This window comes from Rutilus rutilus (genome assembly GCF_951802725.1).
Source record: "Rutilus rutilus genome assembly, chromosome: 22".
NCBI classification, from domain to species: Eukaryota; Metazoa; Chordata; class Actinopteri; order Cypriniformes; family Leuciscidae; genus Rutilus; species Rutilus rutilus.
Genome location: NC_140227.1, coordinates 13,113,836 through 13,136,734, shown reverse-complemented (window position 1 = coordinate 13,136,734; position 22,899 = coordinate 13,113,836). Strand labels below are relative to the sequence as shown.

General features: G+C 38.2%; 2 protein-coding genes across 3 annotated transcripts; both read left to right on the top strand.

Annotated features, from left to right (window-relative positions):
• The first annotated feature begins 2,842 nt into the window (after positions 1–2,842).
• On the top strand, positions 2,843–5,456 carry LOC311281512 (uncharacterized protein). Its single transcript, XM_084394514.1, has 5 exons — positions 2,843–2,937; positions 3,571–3,651; positions 3,737–3,926; positions 4,319–4,407; positions 5,016–5,456. The coding sequence occupies exons 1-5, from the start codon at positions 2,887–2,889 to the stop codon at positions 5,154–5,156; spliced, it is 552 nt and encodes a 183-aa protein (XP_084250640.1). The 5' UTR covers positions 2,843–2,886; the 3' UTR covers positions 5,157–5,456.
• Positions 5,457–7,608: 2,152 nt separating this feature from the next.
• arrdc2 (arrestin domain containing 2) lies at positions 7,609–15,393 on the top strand. Of its 2 annotated transcripts, XM_084396097.1 has the most exons (9): positions 7,609–7,690; positions 7,922–8,182; positions 12,215–12,284; positions 12,391–12,538; positions 12,624–12,726; positions 12,813–13,069; positions 13,150–13,312; positions 13,427–13,581; positions 14,135–15,393. In XM_084396097.1, exons 2-9 carry the CDS (start codon positions 7,924–7,926, stop codon positions 14,186–14,188), a joined length of 1,209 nt encoding a protein of 402 aa, XP_084252223.1. In that variant the 5' UTR covers positions 7,609–7,690; positions 7,922–7,923; the 3' UTR covers positions 14,189–15,393. The 2 variants fall into 2 exon arrangements, with proteins under 2 accessions (XP_084252223.1, XP_084252222.1); XM_084396096.1 differs by lacking the exons at positions 7,609–7,690; positions 7,922–8,182 and adding an exon at positions 10,770–11,293.
• Positions 15,394–22,899: the final 7,506 nt, after the last annotated feature.

Below are 22,899 nucleotides of genomic sequence, written 5' to 3'. Positions count from 1 at the left end.
TTCCGTATTAGATCTAGAGAATGATTACGACAATGAGTAGGTCCTGACACGTGTTGTCTATCCCAATGCATCTTTTTCATTATCCACATGTATATTAAAATCACCAACAATTAGGACTTTATCTGCAGCCAGTACTAACTCTGATAGAAAGTCAGCAAATTCTTTGATAAAGTCTGTATGGTGCCCTGGTGGCCTGTGTACAGTAGCCAGCACAAATCTCAAACGTGATTTATCATTTACACTATATATTGCTATATTAAGCACCAACACTTCAAAAGAATTATATTTGAAACTAGACTTCTTAGTAATTCTGAAAATATGACTATATATTACAGCAACACCTCCCCCTTTGCCTTTCAGACGAGGTTCATTTTTATAACAGTAATCTTGCGGGGTGGACTCATTTAAAGTAATGTAATCGTTTGGTTTTAGCCAGGTTTCTGTCAAACACAGCACATCTAGATTATAGTATGTAATCATATCATTAACAATAAGTGATTTTGAAGTAAGGGATCTAATATTCAGCAACCCAAGCTTTATCATTTCCTCATTTGTATTATATCTATTTTTTATTTGTTGAACATCAATTACATTTTTACCCTTAGATGGGTTTGGAAGTTTTTTGTATGTCCTAATTCGGGGAACAGACACAGTCTCTATATGATGATATCTAGGTGAAAGAGGCTCTATGTGATGGGATTTATCTGACCTTGGTGACAGCTAGCAGACGGTCGGTTTAGCCAGTCTGTCTAATTCCTGACCTGAGCCCCAATTCATGTTTGAGCTCTAAGACTATGTGCCATATTACTAGAGAGAAGAAGAAGAGCGGCACCATCCGAGGAGGGATGAATACCATCTCTTTTTAACAGGTCAGGTCTGCCCCAAAAACGTTTCCAATTGTCTATGAATTCTATATTATTTTGCGGACACCACTTAGACAGCCACCCATTGAGTGAGGACAATCTACTAAGTATCTCATCACTCCTGCGAACAGGAAGGGGGCCAGAGCAAATCACTGTGCCTGACATCATACTTGCGAGTTCACACAGATTAATTTTAGTGATCTCCGACTGGCGGAGTCGAACATCATTAGTGCCAACGTGAATAATAATCGTAAAGAATTTACGATTAGCATTAGCTAGCACTTTTAAATTTGCTTTGATGTCAGGCGCTCTGGCTCCCGGCAAACATGTGACTATGGTGGCTGGTGTCTCTATTTTCACGTTCCGTGTAATAGATTCGCCAATGACTAGGGGACATTCAACAGGATTCTCAGTGGGTGTTTCACTGAGTGGGGAGAATCTATTTGAAGTTGTAATCGGAACGGAAGAGCGGTGTTTTGTCCCGCGACTACAGCGCCTCACCGTCACCCAATTGCCTTTGCTGCACGGGCCCCTACAGCCAGAACCGAACAATGTACAAAGTTCACTAAGCCTAGTCGCATCCAAAGCAGTATCTAAAGCCCTTGCATGCTTACTATCCTCGATTAAAGTTTGGATGCGTGTCTCTAGTTCTGAAATCTTCTCTGTCAGCCTGATGAAAATAAAAATAAAAAATAAATAAAGATGGCAGGCTAGCAATAACAATTTAGATTGAAGCTAGCGATGTCAGGTTAATGTGTGATGTTGAGTAAGTTATATTTAGCAGTATAAACAACAAGGAATGATAGTAAATAATGATTCAAAACAGAAAGATATACAAAGCTTACAGACACGCACAACAGCTGCAGCAAGAGCAACGAGGCAGACAAGAGCAATCGATCAAGAGCTTAGAGAAGACCCCTATTGTATGCGATGATGTCAAGAAACCCGCATCCTCGAGACGCTCTGAAACGCTAACATGGCTTAATGCATTAGACTGATATTAAAAGAAATAAATGATATTATCAAACTCAGTAAACACTATACTAATAATGCATACTACAGAAAAGCAGATGAGCACAGAATATGAACGCAACGCGTTTAATTGAGACCAAACTCAGGAAACACCATACAAATAAAGCGTACAGAAAAGCAATTGAGCACAGAATATGAACGTAACGCATTTAATTGTACGTTAAGCATTTTCCTCCCATAGAAAACCAAGAAAACGCTTAATGAGGCTTAATGGACCAACATTAATAAAATACAGGTAGCAGATTTATTTGCACTGGACACAAATTTGCTTTCTTTCGTCATATTCTGTGCTCATCTGCTTTTCTGTAGTATGCATTATTAGTATAGTGTTTACTGAGTTTGATAATATCCTTTATTTCTTTTAATATCAGTCTAATGCATTAAGCCATGTTAGCGTTTCAGAGCGTCCCCAAGGACGGGGGTTTCGTGACATCATCGCGTACAATAGAAGTCCCATTTCATTGGCTAGGCGCCAACCAATAAAATGGCTCTTTTGAACACCCCCCCTCCCGCACCTCTTTCTCTCTCGCCGCTACTGAGTTTCAAATGCACAAGTTAGTTTTGCTCCTAATATATCGCGAAAAGAGTAGCTAAAGTCAAGTCAATTTGAAATTGCAGTGACAGATTTGAGAAGTTACAAGTGCCTTATTGAGGTTGTACTGCGAATGTGAATGTAAGAATACATGCAAATATATATTACAAGTGTGTCTGTCATTGTATTTCTGTGAATGGCTTTTTACACATTTGTGACTACTTGTCTCCTGCTTCAAATTCAGAATACAGGTTTGTGACTATTGTCTGCGAGTGCAAATTTCAACATTCAACTTCAGATTTTTATTTTACAGGTTTTCACATTAGAGCAGTGAGTGTAAATGTTCACGTACAAGAACGAATATTTATTGTACAATTTCTCAAATTCACATCTACGTGCTCTCGAGTTTTTCTACTCTTTTACCTTCATACCGGTCCATCAACCTCCGGGAACTTGCTGATGAAAAATGGACAACAACCTCATCTGAGGAATTTCGTGCACACAAATGTGGTATGTACAATAATTGTATACCATGTATTTTTTGTTATGCTGTATAATGTTCTTCAACTATTTAAACTATAAACAATCTAAAGCATTACCTTAATATTTTAAATAAATGTAATATTTTAATGCATTTTCAGATTATTATTTTTTAATTAATGGTTTAATTTTGTCATCATTTATTTATTATCATTCATTTTTAATTCTGCTTTTTAAATACTGAAAATCATGACATTAATTCAGAAGTATTTTCTTTATTATTTCATTGTAATTTCTTTATATGTGAGAAACTATAGCTACCTTTAAAGTATATTCATTACAAGGTATCATCATCATATTTGAGGGTTTAAAGTCCCCTGATCTAACACTTGTATTGGCCTGCTTCAGTGCCTATATAGTATTCAGAGTTGGGACTCTCTTTTCAAAAAATGCATAGCTGGTTTTATCTGTTCACTGGGCTTTTTGTGTGTGTTAAGGGTAAAAGCACAGCATGATCCAGCAGATGGTGCCATTTCAAATATTCCTGACTAACTTTTGTGAATTTCATGTAGACTTAATCATCAACAAAAACATATAAATCAATGACATATAAATCAAGTGTATCACTTTTTTAAAACTTTACCTCATGTTTGTTTTCACCAGGCCCTATTCACGTTCCAAGGAGAGAAACTTGTGGGCAACCAGGAGAGACTGTCAACAACAAACCAGTGCTTCTTCCCAAAGGTGTGACCTGTTGCATCTTGCCTCATGCTTGAAGATCTAAATACAAAGTGTGTCTTTCCTAACTGAGCAGAGTTTTTGTTATCAGATAGACCGCAATCAGTTCCCAAAGCATGTGGACGGATCTGCTCTCAGGACTTTGAGCGATGTAAAATTCGTGCGGCCTGAACTGGCTGGATGTTTCTTCAGCACAACATCACAGGAGCAGTTCCCACCAAAAGAAGTGGACCGTCCCAAGCCAACCATCTACCCATCCAGCAATATGCTGCGTGAGCAAGGTACTTTTGGGTTACTAACCTGCATTTTAACATTGAATAGTCACCTAAAATGTCCTGCTCACATTAGATATTGTCAGGTTGATTCAGCCTTATATATATATATATATATATATATATATATATATATATATATATATATATATATATATATATATATATATATATATATGTGTATGTATATGTATATATATGTATGTATATTATTATTTTTTCAAGTTCAAATTTAAATATTACTACATCAAGAATATTTTAGGTTACCTACCAAAATAAAATGTTAAATAATATTCATTAAAAATTTAAATATACTCCAAAAATAACATACATTTTTCAATGATCTCTGTAATATAATATTTATTAATATCAAATATTTCTCTGATCTTCTTATTTTTTAGAGCCAGATCGGATGCTTTCAACTACGCATACAGATTTTGTCCCCCTGAACTCTAGAAGACAGGAACTGAGCCCTAGCCAGCTTCAGCAGGTAAAATATTGACATTTCACAGCAGATAAACTCCAGCTCACTGCTTTCACATTTATTCTGCAGTCCATGAAAAGCAAACATAGACATTGGTCTGTTTTTACACTGTCTTGAGCTGTGAGATGGGCCTTGGCTCTCCTGGTGGTGCTAAAGTTTGGTTAAAAACATGTGATAAGTAATTTACTTAAAGTCTCCATAAAACTGGAACTGTTTTCCCAGTTTTGGGGGGTTGTACAGTATAATAGTTGTTCAGTTACCTTGCCAACAACCTTAAGGGCCAGGACACACCAAGCTGACAGTCAAAATTGTAAGGGAGCGCTGCTTTGTTTACGGTTCATATATTCACATTCCTAGTTCACGTTCCCTTTTTTTGAACGACGAATACAGACTACTGTCGTCTTCTGTTGTGGATGGTTATTATCTCTCACACAGGCGCAGAATGTACATGCTAGTTGGCCATCAGCTGTAGTTTTTGCAGAATGTTTAAGCTTAACTTTTTTGCCCAGATGCAGCCGACGTGCTAGTTCGTCTCTGCTAGTTCTTTGACGTAAGTTTGATATAATTTACTAAGTTTTAGAGCTGATCTTGACCTTGTACTACTCTCTTTCTAGGTTAAATACAGTCATATCAGGCCCGAGCACAGCAGACATGACTTCAGGACAACCCACAACGAAGTTTTTGTGACCAAGCCCTACTGCAAGGCATACCTGGACAACCCACCCCTACAACACATCAGCCATATGCTATTTTAAGTTGAAAAACATATAAATTACATTTACAAAAAAAGGTCTCTAATCAAATGTATGATTTATTCAAGTCTTAGCACAGGAAAATTAAACACAATCTACAAAATCCATCTCCACTCCATCATAAAATAAGAGCAAATAGAAACAATTACTATTTGTTATTATTTAATGATGGACTTGAGTTTGTTGATTATGTTTAATGAAAAACACTTGGTAATTCACACAGACTACCATGAAAATAGAATAGGAATATTTGTGCAGACCTTTTTGCTTTTGACTTTAAATATTAAAAACTTTCAAAGCATCACTTTTTTCTATGTACGCTCATTATAGAACCTTAAAGGGTCCTGTATATCGCTTCATGTATAGAACCTACGGCTCGTAAGTTCATCGCTTAAAAAATTAAATAACCTGTTAAACACAAAAGTATTATGCAAACATTTAGTACATTTCTCCTAAAAGGGATAGTTTGCCCAAAAATTACGATTCTGTCATTTACTCACCCTCTAGATGTTCCAAAGTGTCTTTTATCTGTTTAACATAAAAGAAGATATTTTGAAGAATATGGGTAACCAAACAGTTGATGGGCCCAATTGACTTCCATAGTATTAAAAAATATATATATATATTATGGAAATCAATGGGGTCCATCAACTGTTTGGTTACTGACATTCTTCAAAATATCTTATTTTGTGTTCAGTAGAAGAACGAAATTCATACAGCTTTGAAACAACTTGAGGGGGGAGTACTTTCATTTTTGTGTGAACTATCCCAAAATTTGTATTTCTTTTTTAGTGATAAAATATTTTAATGAACTGTATAGGTCATAAAACTGAATAAAATATACAAATTAATTAATTAGAACTAAATCCATAAAATGATCAATTAGTCAAGAACCTTACAGGGTTCTATATAGAACCTTTTCTTCTAAGAGTGATATGTCCTTTCAAAATCACATCAAGATTTGGCACACAACATCATTACCTCCATAACCACGAGTGTGAAAAGTTTTATCAGCATAAAAGAGTGCTTTGTGGTGTGTTATGGCAACAGAACATGTCCTACTTACAGATCAAATAAGTGTGTGTGTGTAAGCTCAAGGTTAAATGGCAATCCCCAGAGCTCATGGTATTAATGACTACAAGAAGTGTGTCAGACGGCGACTAACTCACTGACCTCAAACAGCACATTTGGACCAATGTGTAAAATATCATGGGAGAGTGCCAGAGGTTTCCCAGTAAAATATGCTGCTGTCTGCCAGTGTAGGTCTGTGTTTGTGTACTAAAGTGGCATGATCCTCTACCTGTATTTAAACAGAGCCTGTGTGTTATCAAACCATATGTTGGAGTGATAGTGCCGTGTCGAACTCAACCTTACATTCTCGCACTCAAAACAAACACAAACTCTACTCCTGTTACAAGTTGTAACCTTGAACTTGAGATTTTTTTTTACATAAACACCAGTTCAACATTTCATTTTTAGTGATGTTTGGAGGGGGTCAGTTCTATAATACACTATGAGCGTGCACCTGAGACCCGTCTCTCTGTAGGCAAGGGCGTGGTTACCTGGTGCCCTCTTACGTCACGGGGCACCACAACTTCCAATAGGAAAATTCAACTGCAGTAGCCACCGTTCAACCTGAAGAGGGCAGCACTCAGACGTTTTGACACCATCTATTGTAGAATTAAAACACTTTATACCCAAATTTTTTTACTTCAATCAATGAACAGTATTAATAAAGCCCCAGTCTTACAGATCATTAACTAAAAAAAGTTGTTTTAGGGTTTAGTTACCCTTTAACGTTACCGGTTAAAAAAGAAAAGAAAAGGCCGTCAGACGCCTGAACCCCACTTAATCCCGGCAGCATTACAACAACAAACACAAAATGTTAAAATTATTTAGAAAGACAAACATATCGATTAACAACATTAGTTATTTCCTATAGACCCTTTTCACATTTCCGGGTTTCTCGGAAGCGGAAGTCGTCCTAGTTGGGGTAAAATTTGAACGCGGTGAATGACAGACTAAATATTACATTAAATATATTTTTGTGTGTTGCTTGCTCATATAGCAAAAGAAAAACTCCACAATAGTGTTTTCACAACTTTCAAAAAGAGGGAAAAAAACAGACACTGATAATGGCAGTGAGAAGAGAGAATGATGTCATTTTTACGGTCACTGCCATAATCGCTATTTTAATGTGATGCAAATGTTATAAATGTACATATATATATATATATATAAACTTTCAGGATTTACGATGCTGATGATGACTGTTAAAACGCGTCATCACAGGAACAGCCTGTGAAAAGAAACGCAATGCGAAGAAGACCCGTTATTATACACTTGTCCAAAACATCTGCTCAGAGGCATGTTTACGTCAGAGAATGGGCGTGGTTATAACCCCAAATAGGCGTGTGTCTGGTTCTTATTGGTGCACAATCGAACTTGGGCAGTCCCCAAACAACAGACCTTGTACATTTAACTTACTCTCGCTGTGTTGTGACTTGCACGCAGTTTGTGGTTTTTAAAAGTGAAAGGTACGTTCCTCTTGTTTTGACCTTGCTGTATTGTCACCTATGTAACTTAGTAACGTTTTTAACTGGTTAACTAAACTTTAATGACTGTAACGGCGTTTGAATTAAATAGGCTAACGTATATTTGCATCTTGATATCTTCAAATGAAGGATGATTTAAAAACGTGTCTAATCTCAAGAGATGCACACATCGATTATTATTTTGGTTTAAACTCTATATTCTGTGCTTCATAGTTATGGCTTTCCAAAGCTTCAAACTCTTTGCTCTTGAGCTGGACGGTCCGGATAATACCGTGTACAGCAGTGGAGAGATGATCACTGGCGTGGTGGTCCTGGAGCTCAACCGGGAAATCAAAGTCCGAGCCATGAGAGTGCTGGGAAGAGGGGTCGCCACAGCCCACTGGCTGGAAAACCGCAGTGTCGGCGTGAACACCGTTTATAACGACTACACATCCAAGACAACTTATTTCAGGAAGAGACGGCACCTTATCCGAGGTGGGTTTGCATGGATTTATCCACTCACTAGATATTTAAAGGTAGGCTATATGGTTCACTCAAAAATTAAAAACCCGTTTGAGTTTTTATTTATTTATTTTTTATCTGTGCAACGCAAAAAGAAAAATGAACTTGAAATGAATGGTAACTGACAATGCTTGTCGTATCTTATCTGTGTATCTTTAAAAATCATAAAACTCGTGCAGAATATTCCATATCATCTGGGAAAAAAAGTAAGAAACGAAAGCTTTAGTTGTTATTTATAGCTGTGAATGGCTGTAACCATAGAACAGTAGAACCAGATTAATCAGTCTGAATTGTGAACGAAAAAGCTTTATTTCGCTGCTTCTCGTATGTATTATTTGACGGGAATCCACAATCAGTTAGGGCAGATATCAGTGTTATCATTAATAACGACGTACACAACACAATACTGGGTTTCCTCACTATCATAAAGTATGGCAACATTCTGGGAAACATAGTTTCTGGTTCCCAGAACAGACCTCCGAACATTTTCTGTTGGATAGCCAGGAAAGTTTTCTTTACGTAAATAAAACATTCCCTGTTTGGAGGATGTTCCTCTAACATTCCCAGTAGGCATATGTTCCCAGAACGTTCTCATTTGGTTCCCAAAAAATAACCAAATGGGAACCATATGTGAATGTTTGGGGAACGTTCTGTGTTTGAACATCTTCAGGTCAACATTATTGGGAATAATAGAAAATGACAATGAAAGTAAGCCATACAGGTTTGTAATAATAGAGGGTGAGTAAATGGTGAACTGTCCCTTTAAGGCTTTAAAGCTCTTAAGTGCAGGAGAGGTTGTGTTGATTACTCTGGGCCCAGGTTCTTCTTCCTGACCTTTAACAGCTGGCACAGGAGTGATAATGCTGAGCAAGTGTGTGATGTGGTTAATTATTCAACTGTTTGGGTGGAATACACACACGACCAACTGCACTACTCAAGCCAAATGCCTCTCAGAAAGGTGATAAAAGCACTGCTATTGTCATTAAAATGAAATTCAATAAATGCCACTTATGGGTTGATGTTAATAGAACATAGCGATTTACAGGTAATCTGGTTATGATTTACGGCTCTTATACTTAACTTAATATAACATGATAAAGATGTTATGACCTTCATTTCATCAGCTTGTCAATTTCCATGAATACAGTACAATATGATATCACAATGTGAGATCTGTTGTATGTAAAGTAGCTAGTTTTAAATGCATAAAATGTGGGTGTCTATCTGTATACATCTTAAAATGTTAATTTTTATCCAGTCCCACCTCAAATCCTCTCGATTGTTGCTAACAATTGAAATGATACAACGGTATGAATAGACAATATAATTTCGACAACCGTTAAATTAATATTTAATTCACTGTAATGAGATATATATATATATATATATATATATATATATATATATATATATATATATATATATATATTTACATTATTAAAATCATTTGTTTTGCGACATATTTTATACATTTAATATATATATATTTTTTTTTTATATATACAATTTTGTTTATAAATAAATTGTACATTTGACTATTTGCGCTCTCATTGCATTTTGTCAGTCAAATCAGCTGACCAGGGCTTTTGGTGCAATTCTTTTTTTTCTTTTTTTTTGTCAGATATCACAACTGACAATGACAGTCCTTTAGGGAATAAAATTACTAATATCCATTTCAGAAACTGACTTGTATCTGAGGGTAAATTAATCGGCCAATATTTGTGGTTATCTGCAGATTAAAATTGGTTATTGTGTCATATCAAAAATAGATTGGCAACAAATGTTATGTATTTTTGTTTTTAAAATAGTTTTTTTTTTTCCCCATTTGTTTACGTATCAATCATCTGGCTCCATGCCTTTATATGACTTGGCAACGGTAGGCTAATGAACAACCATAAACGGCACATGCTTTTACCATAGTTGCGGATATAAGGCATAGTTTTGGTAGCCTACGTGATTACATACCGCAGTGTCAGTTTAAGAAATTGTATGACCTGGGTTGCTTATCGTTATCTAAATAAACAGCTTGTTTCTTGACAGCACAGACGTGACAGTCCTCACGTAGTAATTTCCATTTAACACCACTAGAGGGAGAAAGAACCACACGGACAACTGTACGAGTCCTTAAAACTAGTGTCGCGAATCCTCCACAAGAGGGCGACGCGTGAACTTATTTCTACTGGCAACAAAGAAACAACTTGTTTTGCTCTTTAACCGTCTCAGAAAAGTGTGTTTGCACTTTTGTTTGACCACCTTTCGGCAAATACTTAAGTTTGCAATTCATATTCTTGTTGTAGTGTCACTTTCTAGAGAGACTAAAATGATTTACTTTTAAATCATTATTTATTTATATATATATATATTGTGCAAATGAAGTTCACATTTGCGCATATTTCATAAAAATGATTGACAAGAAAGTAGCAGAAGCGTAAAGAATGAACCCGTTTTTGTTTTTGCTGAACTTCTTCACGGGGAGGTTCCTCATGGTTCGGGCATGCTCAGTCAGCTTGTTTTTGTCTAAGAAGAACCTGTAAGCATCAATCATCCGAGCTCTCCATCCACACCCAGTTAAGATGTTTATGAGCAGGCAGCGATTCCTGCCATAGGCCTTACATAATAAAATCAGTAAGACCGCCCACACGAGTTAAAGGCCGAGCAAGGAACATGCACAGCTTCAGTTTTGTTTTGAAACTGAAGGAAGAACAGCTTCCTTGCACTTGAACGCACCCTCGCTCTTTGTTTGACTTTACACGTCTGAAGGCGACATATTTTAAAGGGCTGCACTTGGGAAAACTTTTGCAAGACCAAAGATGATTTTCGACAAGTTGAAAAAGTTCGACATCGTGTTTGATTCTCCGGAGATGGACTGTCCTCCGGTGTTCAGCAGTGGAGATGTTGTCTCAGGGAAGGTTGTGCTCGATCTCTCGGCGGAGAGTAAGGTCGACTCGCTGAAGTTGCATGCAGAAGGTTTCGCTAAAGTTCACTGGACCGAGTCTCGCAGCGCTGGGTCCAGCACCGCGTACACGCAGAACTACAGCGATGAAGTGGAGTACCTGAACCGGAGAGAAGTGCTTCTGCAGGCAGGTCAGTCATTCACAGCCAGAGGCACTCGGAAACCTTATTAGACCTCGTCTTCGATGCCCAAAACGCATTTTAAGATGTGTCCAAACATCCCAGTTTAAACCATTTCCCACTGTTAGTCAAGCTGAGTAGACTCTTCAAGGAGTTCACCCCAAAATATTAATAGTAATGTTGTTGTTTCTCACCTTATGTCGGTCTAAAACCGCACGACTTGCTTTCTCACGTGGGACGGGGTTTTAAAAAACACATACTGGCCATTCTTTTCAGTGTAATGAAAGTGAAAGACGACTGAATCTACTCTTATGCTGTTTGTGTGGACTGTTCATTGTCTTGTCTTTAGTTATAGTGTTAATAATTCTTCCAGACGATTGATTGATTAGAACAGAACTCGATAACGAATCATTCAGACCACTTTTTACAGTTGCATGAATCGATTAGTTTAACTTATTCAGCTTAATTGAATCATTCGCTAGTATAGCTGCATTCTTAATTGGATTTGTCTGTTCTTCACTCAAAACATAAACATTTTTCCATATCATTTTATATAATACATTTTATTGTGTGTGGTGTGGGTTTAATTTGAGTTAACTGGAACATGTCATAACAGCAGTTTGGTTCATTTGTTAACTAATCATTATGTGAGCAGTATTTATGGCTGCTGAATAAACTAATTTAGTTAGCATTCAAGAGGCTGAAGTTGAATGAGAGAAACATTTTAGACAAAGTTCAACCTTTTGCCTTTAATAACTAACACAACCTGAAGGTTAATGTTTTTGTGACCGACATCATCGTGATTTCTGGTATCAGCAGATGATATAATGTTTTGTCTCATCATTAAGCAATTTTGACATTACTGCCCTTGGTATGGTGTTTTATTATTTATTGGTGGTGCAATAATGTTTCTTTACCTTTGTTCCCCTGCAGATAATGGCGAACTGACAGTCCTGCCTGCCGGGAGACACGAGTACCCTTTCAGTTTCCAGCTGCCAGAGGAGTAAGTGTTGGAAGTTTTTATTAGTCTTATAAAAATGTTATCAGAGAGCTTTATTTGGAAAGTTTAGCAAGGAAATGAGGGTTAATGTAAGTGTTTTGTCTGTCAGAACTCTAGTGACATCCTTTGAAGGGAAGCACGGCAGCATTCGCTACTGGGTGAAGGTTAAGCTGCATCGCCCATGGGCCACCGTCAAGAAGATCAAGAAAGAGTTCACGGTTATCGAGCCCATTGACATCAACACGCCTAGTTTACTGGTAAGCGCTCAGATTATCTGTTGCCTTGTCACTTTCTGTTCATAATTTTGGTTGCATGCGCACTAAATCAGACTTTTTACTTCAGGCATCTCAAGCTGGAACCAAAGAGAAGATGGCCCGCATCTGGTACCGCAACTGCGGGCAGGTGTCAATCACTGCAAAGATCGACCGCAAGGGCTACACACCAGGTGAGGGCGGGAACCCACCGTCGCATTTAAGACGTACTCCGGTTCTCACCGCAGAAACTCTTTAACATTTCGTTATTACTCTCCAGGTGAAGTGATTCCAGTCTTCGCTGAATTCGATAACTCTACTTCTCGCTCCGTGATGCCAAAAGCTTTCATCACCCAGACGCAGACCTTCATTGCCAGAGGCACCATGAAGCAAAAACGAGCCGTGGTGGCCACGTTGTGCGGGGACATAGTTGGCGCAAACCGCAGGGAGACTTGGCATGGCCGAGCCATCAAAATCCCCCCTGTAGGCCCGTCCATTCTCCAGTGTCGCATCATCAAAGTAGAGTACATGCTCAGGGTGAGTTTGTTGGACCTTCGAGCTTCTAAACTTTTGACCGAGTTGCTTGAATGATTACTAAACCTCGCTTATTTTCGTAGGTGTGTGTTGACGTTCCTGGGACGTCCAAGCTCTCCCTGGAACTTCCGCTGGTGATGGGCACCATCCCTCTGCATCCGTTCGGCAGTCGCACGTCTAGCGTCAGCAGCCAGTACAGCGTGAACATGGAGTGGCTTCGCATGGCCATCCCTGAGCAACCTGAGCGTAAGTAAACGCCCAACCCTGGGTCTCATTCTCTCTCATCAGCCTGAAAGCGACGGCATACAGTGAATTATCTGTCACTCACCTTGAGTCTTGTTTGTTTGTGTTTTTCCACAGCTCCTCCGGATTACAGCTCTGTTGTCACAGAGGAGGAAGCGGTCCAGAACTCCACAGCGGGACAACCCGAGGAAGACCTCAGCGGCGTACTGCAGCGCTCCCTCATGGCCTACGTGCAGGAGTTTAGATTACGCCCACCTCCAGTGTACAGCGAGGTGAGCAGACGGTTACGTGCAAGAACATATTTGAATATAAGACTGCAGGTCTCAATCGGTTTTACTTTAAAACACGATTATACTTCAGAAGGGACCCAAAAATTTCTTAGCGAACGAACAAACATGGTTTGGAAAAGTTGCATTACCCCAAATTGAACTCACAATTTGACTCTTATTTTCTAACATTCTCTGTTACCTTTTTATTTTTTACTTTGAGGCAGAAACCGCTTCTGTTAAAAAAAATCTTAAAATCAGACATTAAATATAGAAATATTTGACTATACTCAATGGAACAAAATTGGCATCTTCCTAATTTGGCTAGTGACTTCAAAGTAACAAATTCATTTGCATCAAAATACTGAGTTTGATTGGATGCGCATTGCGCAGCCTTTGACATTAACAACTAAATATACAAAAAGCGTTTTGTCCCGTCCCGTCTATAAGAAAATATAGCCATCTGCAAGCCACTGTTCTAGGAATCTGGTATAGTTTTCGAAAAGCGTCATATTCCAAGTGTTCTGATCTGTTTTTTGTTTTTTTTCCCTCATCACAGGTGGACCCAAACCCTCAGCCCATCAACATGCGTCCTCGTTGCATGACCTATTGAACTCTCTGCCAAGCTGAGCATCACGTGATGTTTGAAACAAAAGCTGAGATTTAAGTTCTCCTGGATGCCTCTCTGAGACTGAGATTGGTACTTGTTCCTCGTTTGAGCCGTTCGCATCTGCGCTTCCTGCAGTGGGCCGAGAGAGGAGGAGATGTCTGGACTAGGCAAGGCAGAGCGCTTTCATCAAACAAAGAGGACATTCAGTACCGGGGGCGAACAAAGGTTCTGCCCGTGTTTGTGTCCCAAAGAGCGATCAGACTCCGTTCTGTGCCTTTAGCGATTCGCTGCCTGTCGCACTTGTATGTAGAATCAGGGAATTTTGGGCATGATCACTAGAGAATTATGGGTGGGAAGCCATTCAGAGATACTACCCATTGTGCCTTTCTTTGCTGTGAATGAGAGGTGAGTCCCTCTTAACTAGCTGCAGTCTGCCAGGCATATGTGATGCCGTCCTCTCCCAAAACTGTATCATCTTGTACGTCACATTTCATGTTGATATAAGCCAAAGAGAATGGTTTAATGTTCACGTGTGCACAGGTAATTCTATGCAAAAGGGAAAACCTAAAGCTTTAAGGAATAGCGTGGGGGAAATTGCCAATGTAAATCCTGGAAGTAGAAAATCACATTCTCCTCCCTCCCCCCTCGGAGTGGGAAAGAACATCTCCGCTCCGATTTGATGTTGGTATAAGTTTCATCTGGCTCGACAGAGGTCGAGTCTGTGACCTGAAAGGTCTTAATTGTCTTGCTGAATGTAATGCAAGGCTGACTGTGTCTGTATAACCAAGGATAACTTTTCTTTTTGCAAAAATGTTAGTTTTCTTTTGTCATTTTTGCCAGTGGCTTGAGGTAATGAAATGCAGGGCTAGAGCAGCCCTTGACAGTTAGCTTTACAAATAATGCAAAAAAAAAAAAGTGTTTTTTTTTAAATACCGATGAACGACTACAGGGATAATGTCACATTAAGCTTTAAGCACATTAAGCTTTCCTAGTGTTGCGACTCCCTGAAGTGTCCTTGAAAACATTCCAAAAATACCACAGACTTGCTTCATTTCCAAATGATGAAAAAGTGTAACTTCAGGTTCAAAGACAGTGATTGTTTATGGCACTCATTTCAAATGAATGTATTTTGTTGTTGATGAAATTTGTGACAAGTATATTTTTTGTTAATCACTTTAGTAAATAAAAATAAAAATAATACATATGAATGTGGTGTTTTATTTCATATGATTTTGGAAATAATTCTAATAGCATATTACATTTATAATGTTACTTGTAATTATAGTAGTAAATAGTATAAGCAACATATTTGCTTCAGCTTATTTCAGAACAGCAAGGCCTGGTTTCACAGACAAAGCTTAGACTAAGCCAGGCGTAGCTTTTATAAATGTGCCTTAGTAATTCAGTAATTCAAACATTACTGGTTGTGAGTCTTGAGACAAAACAATGGCTCTGACATATTTAAAGATATGCCAGTGCAAGTTTCTTTCAGTTAAAACAGCTCAAACATGCGTTTTAGTCTGGGACTGGCTTTAGCCTTGTCTGTGAAACCAGCCGCAAAAGTTTTAGTTTGAAATGCATTACTCGTAAAGTGCATTCATCGCTCATTAACAATCATTTATCATAGAAATGTAATTGGATTTTCCATCCAAGACAATGTCAGAGGTCTACAGTAGTTTTAATGGGGGTTGTGCTTTAACTATATATAACATAAGTGGAGCCTGAGGCACAGAGTGTCCTTTTTCCTCCTGTGTTGTTTTCTGAAATGGTTCCATTTCTTTCAGTTTCATAACTCCTTAATCAACATTAAACATACCAAGAAACAAATCTTATGGGGATGAGGTTAATATTGTATTTTATGATTCAAGTATAACAATACATCATTTATATATTTATATATAATTTATATAAACATGCACCAGCATGCACCACATAGGCCTGATTGAACTTATTGGATAATTTCTTTTTAATTCTTTTTTTAATTTAACAACTTTAATGATTGGTTACTGGAGTTCAAGTTAAAGAAACAGCAGTCACAAGTAAAAATTATAGGCTATTAGCCTACTAACAAACTTGTTTTGACTGGAATGAACAGCCGAACAGTTAATCTAAGAACATATGAAAGAACAGTATCTGCAGAAGGGGAATTGAAACACACATCATTGTAGAACTACATTCTTTCCATTAGTGGAAAACATGAAAAGTTTTTACAATTTAAATATGGCACTGCAGGGTCACCTGATCCTATAAGTATAACACATGGTGCTTTTTGTACGTTACTGTATCAGTAAGAACCCGTCCTGCACAATCAAACAGAGGCGCATCACAAAGGATCTTTATTTTTCTCTTTAAAGACCTTTGAGCTCGTGGTTAACAAAAGCAAACAAGGCTGCAGAGCCACATGCCCTATTTTACAGTAGATGTTATATATAGCCTGCAATATACCTGTGTGTTTGTGTGAAGTTTCAGCCACAGCACTGCTGATTCACCTTTTGATTTGACGTCCCTGTTCTTTTCTTTACAAAACACTTTTTAAACTGGGTCAAATAAGATAGGCCTACTCGATGACGGAAAAATGTAGGCGGGGCCTTAACTATTAGATCGTGACCATAGATCGTGACACAGACAGAAGGGCAAGTTGACGAAAACAAAAAAGTTGTAGACATAGGTAAGGTTATTATAAAATTTTTATAAAGATGGTGAAAACATTTGAAATAGCATGTGTTGGTAAATCTTGCACAGTAAGAGGCGCGCGGTATCCTTGCGTTTAAATACGCGAGAAGTGGCTTCACGGGATAGAAAATAATTCAGCTTTCGACATACGTTTTTTTTTTTTTTTTTTTTTTACTGCTTTTAACTTTGAAATGGTGTTAAAAAACAGTGAATCTCAGCACAAGAGTCAAAACGCGGTTAAAACTGGGCCGGGTATGTCACATAACCTGCTTTCTGGAATACCACCCAGAGGCTCAGATTAGAGTTTTGGAAGATAAACAAGTTTTAAAGCAAACAGAGAATTTATTTCCTAGTATTCTACTGATGAATCTGTACACAGTATGTTTGGTATAAAATAAAACTCCAGTTAAACAGGTAGGCTACACTCAGTTACTCAAGACATGGCAATAGTTTCTGCCTAAAAGCTTTGCTAAAGATGATCAAACTTTAAGCAAACCAGTAACATGGTATGTTTGCAATTGAATTATGCCTTAAATATGTTTTTGGCACATTCATCTCATGTCAACAGGCAAATCTGTCTAGAGAGAGCAAAAGAAAACATTGGAAATCCAAAACTACATTACACTGCACAAACAAATCAGCAGTGATATTTGCGTCTATCTGTCCTTAGAGAGGCTTCCTTACATGGAGACATGACGTTCAAGGCTGTGCATCTGGGTGCGAGCCCCTTGTTGACTTCACACAGGCGGATCAGTTTGCTGTGAAGCAGGGGACTTCATGGAAACCAAGGAAACTCAAGGGGGCAGATCAAGAGTCTACTATTACAGTCAGGGAATCTCCAAAAATATCCCGACATTCGCGCAGACGAAAAACAACAAATTTCTTGACCTTGTTTATGCCCATTTATGACTTAAAATGCACTTGTTTTGGTTTGCACTATATCTCGAACACATTTGGAGGTTCTGGGAGCGTGTGAAGGCTGAGTTGTTTATTGCATTTCCAGCTGCCTGTTCGCTTTGTTCTCTTTGGACAGCACTGAGCTTTGTCCGTTTCCCGAAAATTATGCTGAATCAAATTGCCAAATAGATTAAGTCAGATTTTTCCCACTGATGTGGTACTAGGAGGCGTGTAGCCGTGAGCCAAAGCATTTGCGTTATCATTATCATTGCAAATGTGCTGTCCAATAAGCATAAAATAATAATAAAGCAAAACTTGTGCTTGAACTATTTGCATTTAACATTCTGCACTTGGATCTGGGGACAATTATGACTCAAAAAAAGGGGCAAAGGCCAGGAATTAAGAGTCGTTGATATATTCCTGCATGCACATGAGTAAACACTGTTGAAATGGGCGACAATTGTTAAATGCGTCAAATGCACGTGCATGTTACCTCCCCCATCAGGCTGTCCTGCACGTGGCGACGTGTTCCTCCTCCGTTCCTGGCTCGTGTCCAGGTGTCAGACAGAGCTGTGAAGCTATGGTAAATATTATGAGGAATGTATGGAGGGGCTGAGAAAGAATGTATTTACCTCGGGTGAAAAGAAAGTTTCGTACATATATTTCCTTGGTGAATTGAAAAAGCATAAACAAAATATGTGTTTGCAGTTTTTGTTCTGCAGTTGCACAATTGCACTACTAGAGGAACAGGATGTTCTCCAAGATTGTTTCTCCCTCTCTTTTGCTCTCTAAAGTGGTGGTCAAACTTGTGCAAAACCACATTCTTCTAGGAAACAACCAACATTTCCCTTCAGTAATTCATTATGGGCAGTACTCCAGTGTACTCTTGTTTGAAGACTACTAAAGGGGTGTTTAAGCAAAATTTTTTAATTCTGATCTTTCAGTGAAAGGCAAAAGAGATACTGAGCAGAACATCCAAGCTGCTCTTTTCCATATGAAAGCACATGGGCTCATTTCACAGGGGGCTGTTTACACGACACCGTTTTCAACTAAAAACGTAAAACTTTTTATGCAAAACGGTGTTTTGGGTGCCTGAAAGCGCAAAGTTTTCAAGTTTCAAAGTGCAAGTTTTTGAAAACGGTCTCCATGTAAACAACAAAAACGTGAATCTCCGAAGACGATGACGTCATGCACATGCGTATACGTGTTCAGTCTATAGTGTTTCATCACCATCTAATGGCCTGGCAGCAGAATACAGCGCGTTTTCACGGATCCGTGTGAATGGGGATCGTTTTGACAATGGTGTCGACTGTATGCGGAAACCTCAAAGGATAAACTTCTCTGTTTTAAGCATATCGTTGTCGTGTAAACGTACCCTCATGAGATGATCTGGTTTTAACATCGAAAATCTATCAACATGCTTTTATATTTTCCGTTTTAAAAAATCAAATGCAAATTTATATAGGCTACTATACTTTGTGTTATATAACCTTGGCATTAAATTTCAGAAAACTAGTTAACACTCCTGTTTCTAACATGAGAGAGTGAAGGCAAATTTGACATCTTTCTCTCTTCTGACCACCGTGATCAATCTTTTTTCCTCTTTTGAAAAGACATGGAAACAGGGTAGTGGATTTTTTTCATGTGCTTTCAATATGATTAAATGGGAGCGCAAAAATATATTTGTATTAATTTCTGTTCACCACAATAGGGTTTACCCAATTATAATGACTTCTGCTTTGGGGAACCCGGAAATGTGAAACGTCCACGGGTTTGAAACCACATTATGTTGAGTAATTAAAATGTTCCTTTAAACATCTGTCAGAGATGTTTGTGCTGCTCTTGGCTCTCATGCTTCTGTGGAGAAATGTGTCTTTAGGGCGTAACAGTGACCAATGACTCTCCTTAAATCTCCTTAAATAGTTCACTCAAAAATGCTAATTCTGTTACTAACTCTCCCTCAAGTGGTTTTGGACCCCATTGACTTTCATTGTATTAAAAAAAAAAAAAAAAGTTTGTCAAAAATTTCTAGAGAAGGAAACTCCTACAGGTTTGGAATGACCTGAAGGTGAGTAAATGATAACAAAATTTGTATTTTTGTGTGACCTACCCATTTAAGAGCAAAAAGTTGAATGCCATATGCTGTTCCAGCTTTGGCCATTAGGAGGAGTTGCCATTTCCCACACATGGTAATCCTGAGAGAGTGTTGAGGACCTAGTTTAACAGTGCACTATAAACACTTTAGGTTAAAAACGGAAGCATCTCCTAAACTTTGTGTTGAAAATGCTGAACTGTGAAGTACTGACTGAATCATGTGCATACCATCATCAGAAAGACTTTCTGGTCAGCTCTTCCCTATTTAAAACGTTCCAAACAGTCATCATTATCCACAAACCCTGACTCAAAACAAAGACACTGTGAGAAAAGAGAACAATTTGGGTCCTAATTGGTAGAATGTGATACAGACTAAACCATAAGGCACACTCCCACTTGGCAGGAGCACGATAAGACTGTCGCTGGACAAACAGGGAGGTTTGGGAATAATTGCATTTGCTTTTCATAGTTCTCTCAGGAGACGAGTAGAGCTCCTTGCTTCTCTGACGTATTATGTACAAGTAAACAACCGGCACAGAGGGGAATGACCAGATGTAAACACTCAAGTAGGGACTGTCAATAAGATTTAAAGTGTTGACAAGAACACAGATCTGATAAGGAAGGAAGGAAGGAAGACGATTACTGTGGCTGGCTTGAAGATATGACAGTCAAATCGAAGAACAGAAAGAAGGAAACAGGGAGAGAGAATGTGTGTATGTATATGTAGGTCAGTGTGTATTCTGGAAGTGACAGCGAACTCGATGACCATTAAATAACTCCCGTAGCACTGACAGCTTTTGCTGACACTCAGTTCATTTGCAACGCACTGATTCGGGTTTCACTTTTTACAAAATTTGTTGTGTATTCTGTTATAAAGCACTCGCTGTTCAGTACTGACAACAGCGGATGATGTAATTACTACAGCAGGCCGCGCAAACACCATTGAACCTGATATTGAAGGGATGAGGAAATCAGGATGACATGTTCACTATGCCTGTTCTTCTAAGCTAATGTCAGACTTGGGATTTGCAATGTCCTGTTGAGCTTCACGTCTCACGTCTCCTGATACCGCATATTCCCCTACAGTTAGTTCATTCAGTTTGTCCTCAAACAATGTCCAACACTTTGCCCAAATTCGATTTCCACAACATACTGTATTATGACATTTGTGGAACCAAATGGCCAACTCATTTATCTTTCTAGGGCTAATTTCATAGTATTTTCATAATTTTCACATTTTTGTGCAACCTCACAAAATTACAACTGGAAATGACACAATATAAATAAAATGATCTGCTTAAATAAATGTTTGCTTACATTACTTTTCACATCTGACAGACAGTCGTAAATTCAGTAAAAATGTATACAAATGGTGTTAATAAAAATGGAAATAGTTTATGCCTATTTCACTTTTTAAAATGTAATAATGTAAACCAATTGCGTTGGATTTTTCTATTTACAAATGTAAAGTCTTGGTTTGGGAGAAAGATAAAATAGTAAAATAAAAGGGTGGACACATATTGTGCCCAATAATTAAGAATTCATTCCCACAACATATTCATTTGTGGCCATGTTTATTCATTTGTTTAACAACAACAGTATCTTTTTTTTCCTTGCATGTCATGTGGAGGGCTCCATATAAAAATACTTGAAAAAATACATTTCCAAAACTAAAAAGTTCTAATATGAGCTTGAAAAGTGCTTAGCCTGCTTTTCCCAGTGCTTGTTTCAAAGTGCTTTGTAATCAAGTTATCACCCCTGTCCTGGCTGTACAATGAGAATCTACAGACCTCTCTTTTGGCTGTCTGTGTAGGTCAGACTAGCATGCCCGCATCTTCAACTAACAGAGGACTTTTGGCTGCTGAAAGCTGCTAACCAAAACAAGGCTACACCTTCTCCATTTACAGCCGGCCCTGAACAAACTAAAGTTACACAAAGCGTGGGCAGAGCAGTTAAACAGGATGGTCAGATAATAATAAAGAACATCTTTTCCTACGTGATTTCTGTCAGGTCCTGCTCCCGAGAGAAGTGTCAAATAACCCTCTATAGACTAAGACTCCAGTTGAACTCATGTTATCATGGCTTAGTAATCAAACTGTCTGGTTGGTCGGATATACACTGACAACTCAAATATAATATTTAAAAGAGACAGAAACTTCAAAACTTCATTCTTGATAGTTCTTATACTCTTATTGTACATCAAAAGTTGCCTAATTTGAGACACATATAACTGAGAAATAGAGTAAGGATGTGATTCTGAAGACGTAGCCAAGCTGAAACTGACGTTTCCATGAAAGGCCCGTTGGTCCTGTGGCCAGTTACAGTGGTTTTGAAAACACATTCTTGGTGTGGATTTTCTGCTGCCATCTAATATGACATTCAGAAATTCAGTCTCAATGGGTTTCTTCATATTTTTCCTCTGAGATATTTATCTTCGTCACCTGTGAAGGAAATCACGATTTTTTTCAATGTTTTTGAGCTGAACAAATGTTATGATGGTCTCCTCACCTTGTAAGAGGGTCTCGTCTTACAAAAAAACAAGGCCTACGTTTCATCCGAGCAGATGAAATCAGAAGCTGTGGAGGCCGGTCTAAAGGTAAATGTACTGAGAAGTTCATATACTGACTAAAAACAAATGTGTTTTTATGTGAAACGCTCAATCCTTTTCCCAGAAGTCCATAAACAATGATCATGTGATTCCCTTAGTTCTCATTGACATAGATGGTTGTGAAGTTAATGGGGTTTTCCCAGTTTAGCTAATCACAATTAATCTGAATTACACCACTGTTGCATCATTTTTGTGAAACAGCTTAAGATCTCTTGAGTTCCCCTAGAATTCCTTCACTGTTCACACTTGACATCGTTGCCTCCAGTCAAACTGCACATATATTAGTCATATTTTGGTGTTTACACATCTACTGCACTTTGATTGTACAGCAGTGTTTTATTAGTATCAGCTGATTGGTCTACATGCTTGGTCCTGTTTTGTGCCTCACGTAGACAGAAATGTGTTTTCGTTTTTTCTCAGATCTTTTAGATACGGTTTTTTT

Coding starts and splice junctions, on each gene's coding strand:
- LOC311281512 (XM_084394514.1), top strand. CDS start 2,887: ATGAAAAATGGACAACAACCTCATCTGAGGAATTTCGTGCACACAAAT. Junction 3,927..4,318: donor CAATATGCTGCGTGAGCAAG/GTACTTTTGGGT, acceptor CTTATTTTTTAG/AGCCAGATCGGATGCTTTCA. Junction 4,408..5,015: donor GCCCTAGCCAGCTTCAGCAG/GTAAAATATTGA, acceptor CTCTCTTTCTAG/GTTAAATACAGTCATATCAG.
- arrdc2 (XM_084396096.1), top strand. CDS start 11,020: ATGATTTTCGACAAGTTGAAAAAGTTCGACATCGTGTTTGATTCTCCG. Junction 11,294..12,214: donor AGAAGTGCTTCTGCAGGCAG/GTCAGTCATTCA, acceptor GTTCCCCTGCAG/ATAATGGCGAACTGACAGTC. Junction 12,285..12,390: donor AGTTTCCAGCTGCCAGAGGA/GTAAGTGTTGGA, acceptor TTTGTCTGTCAG/AACTCTAGTGACATCCTTTG.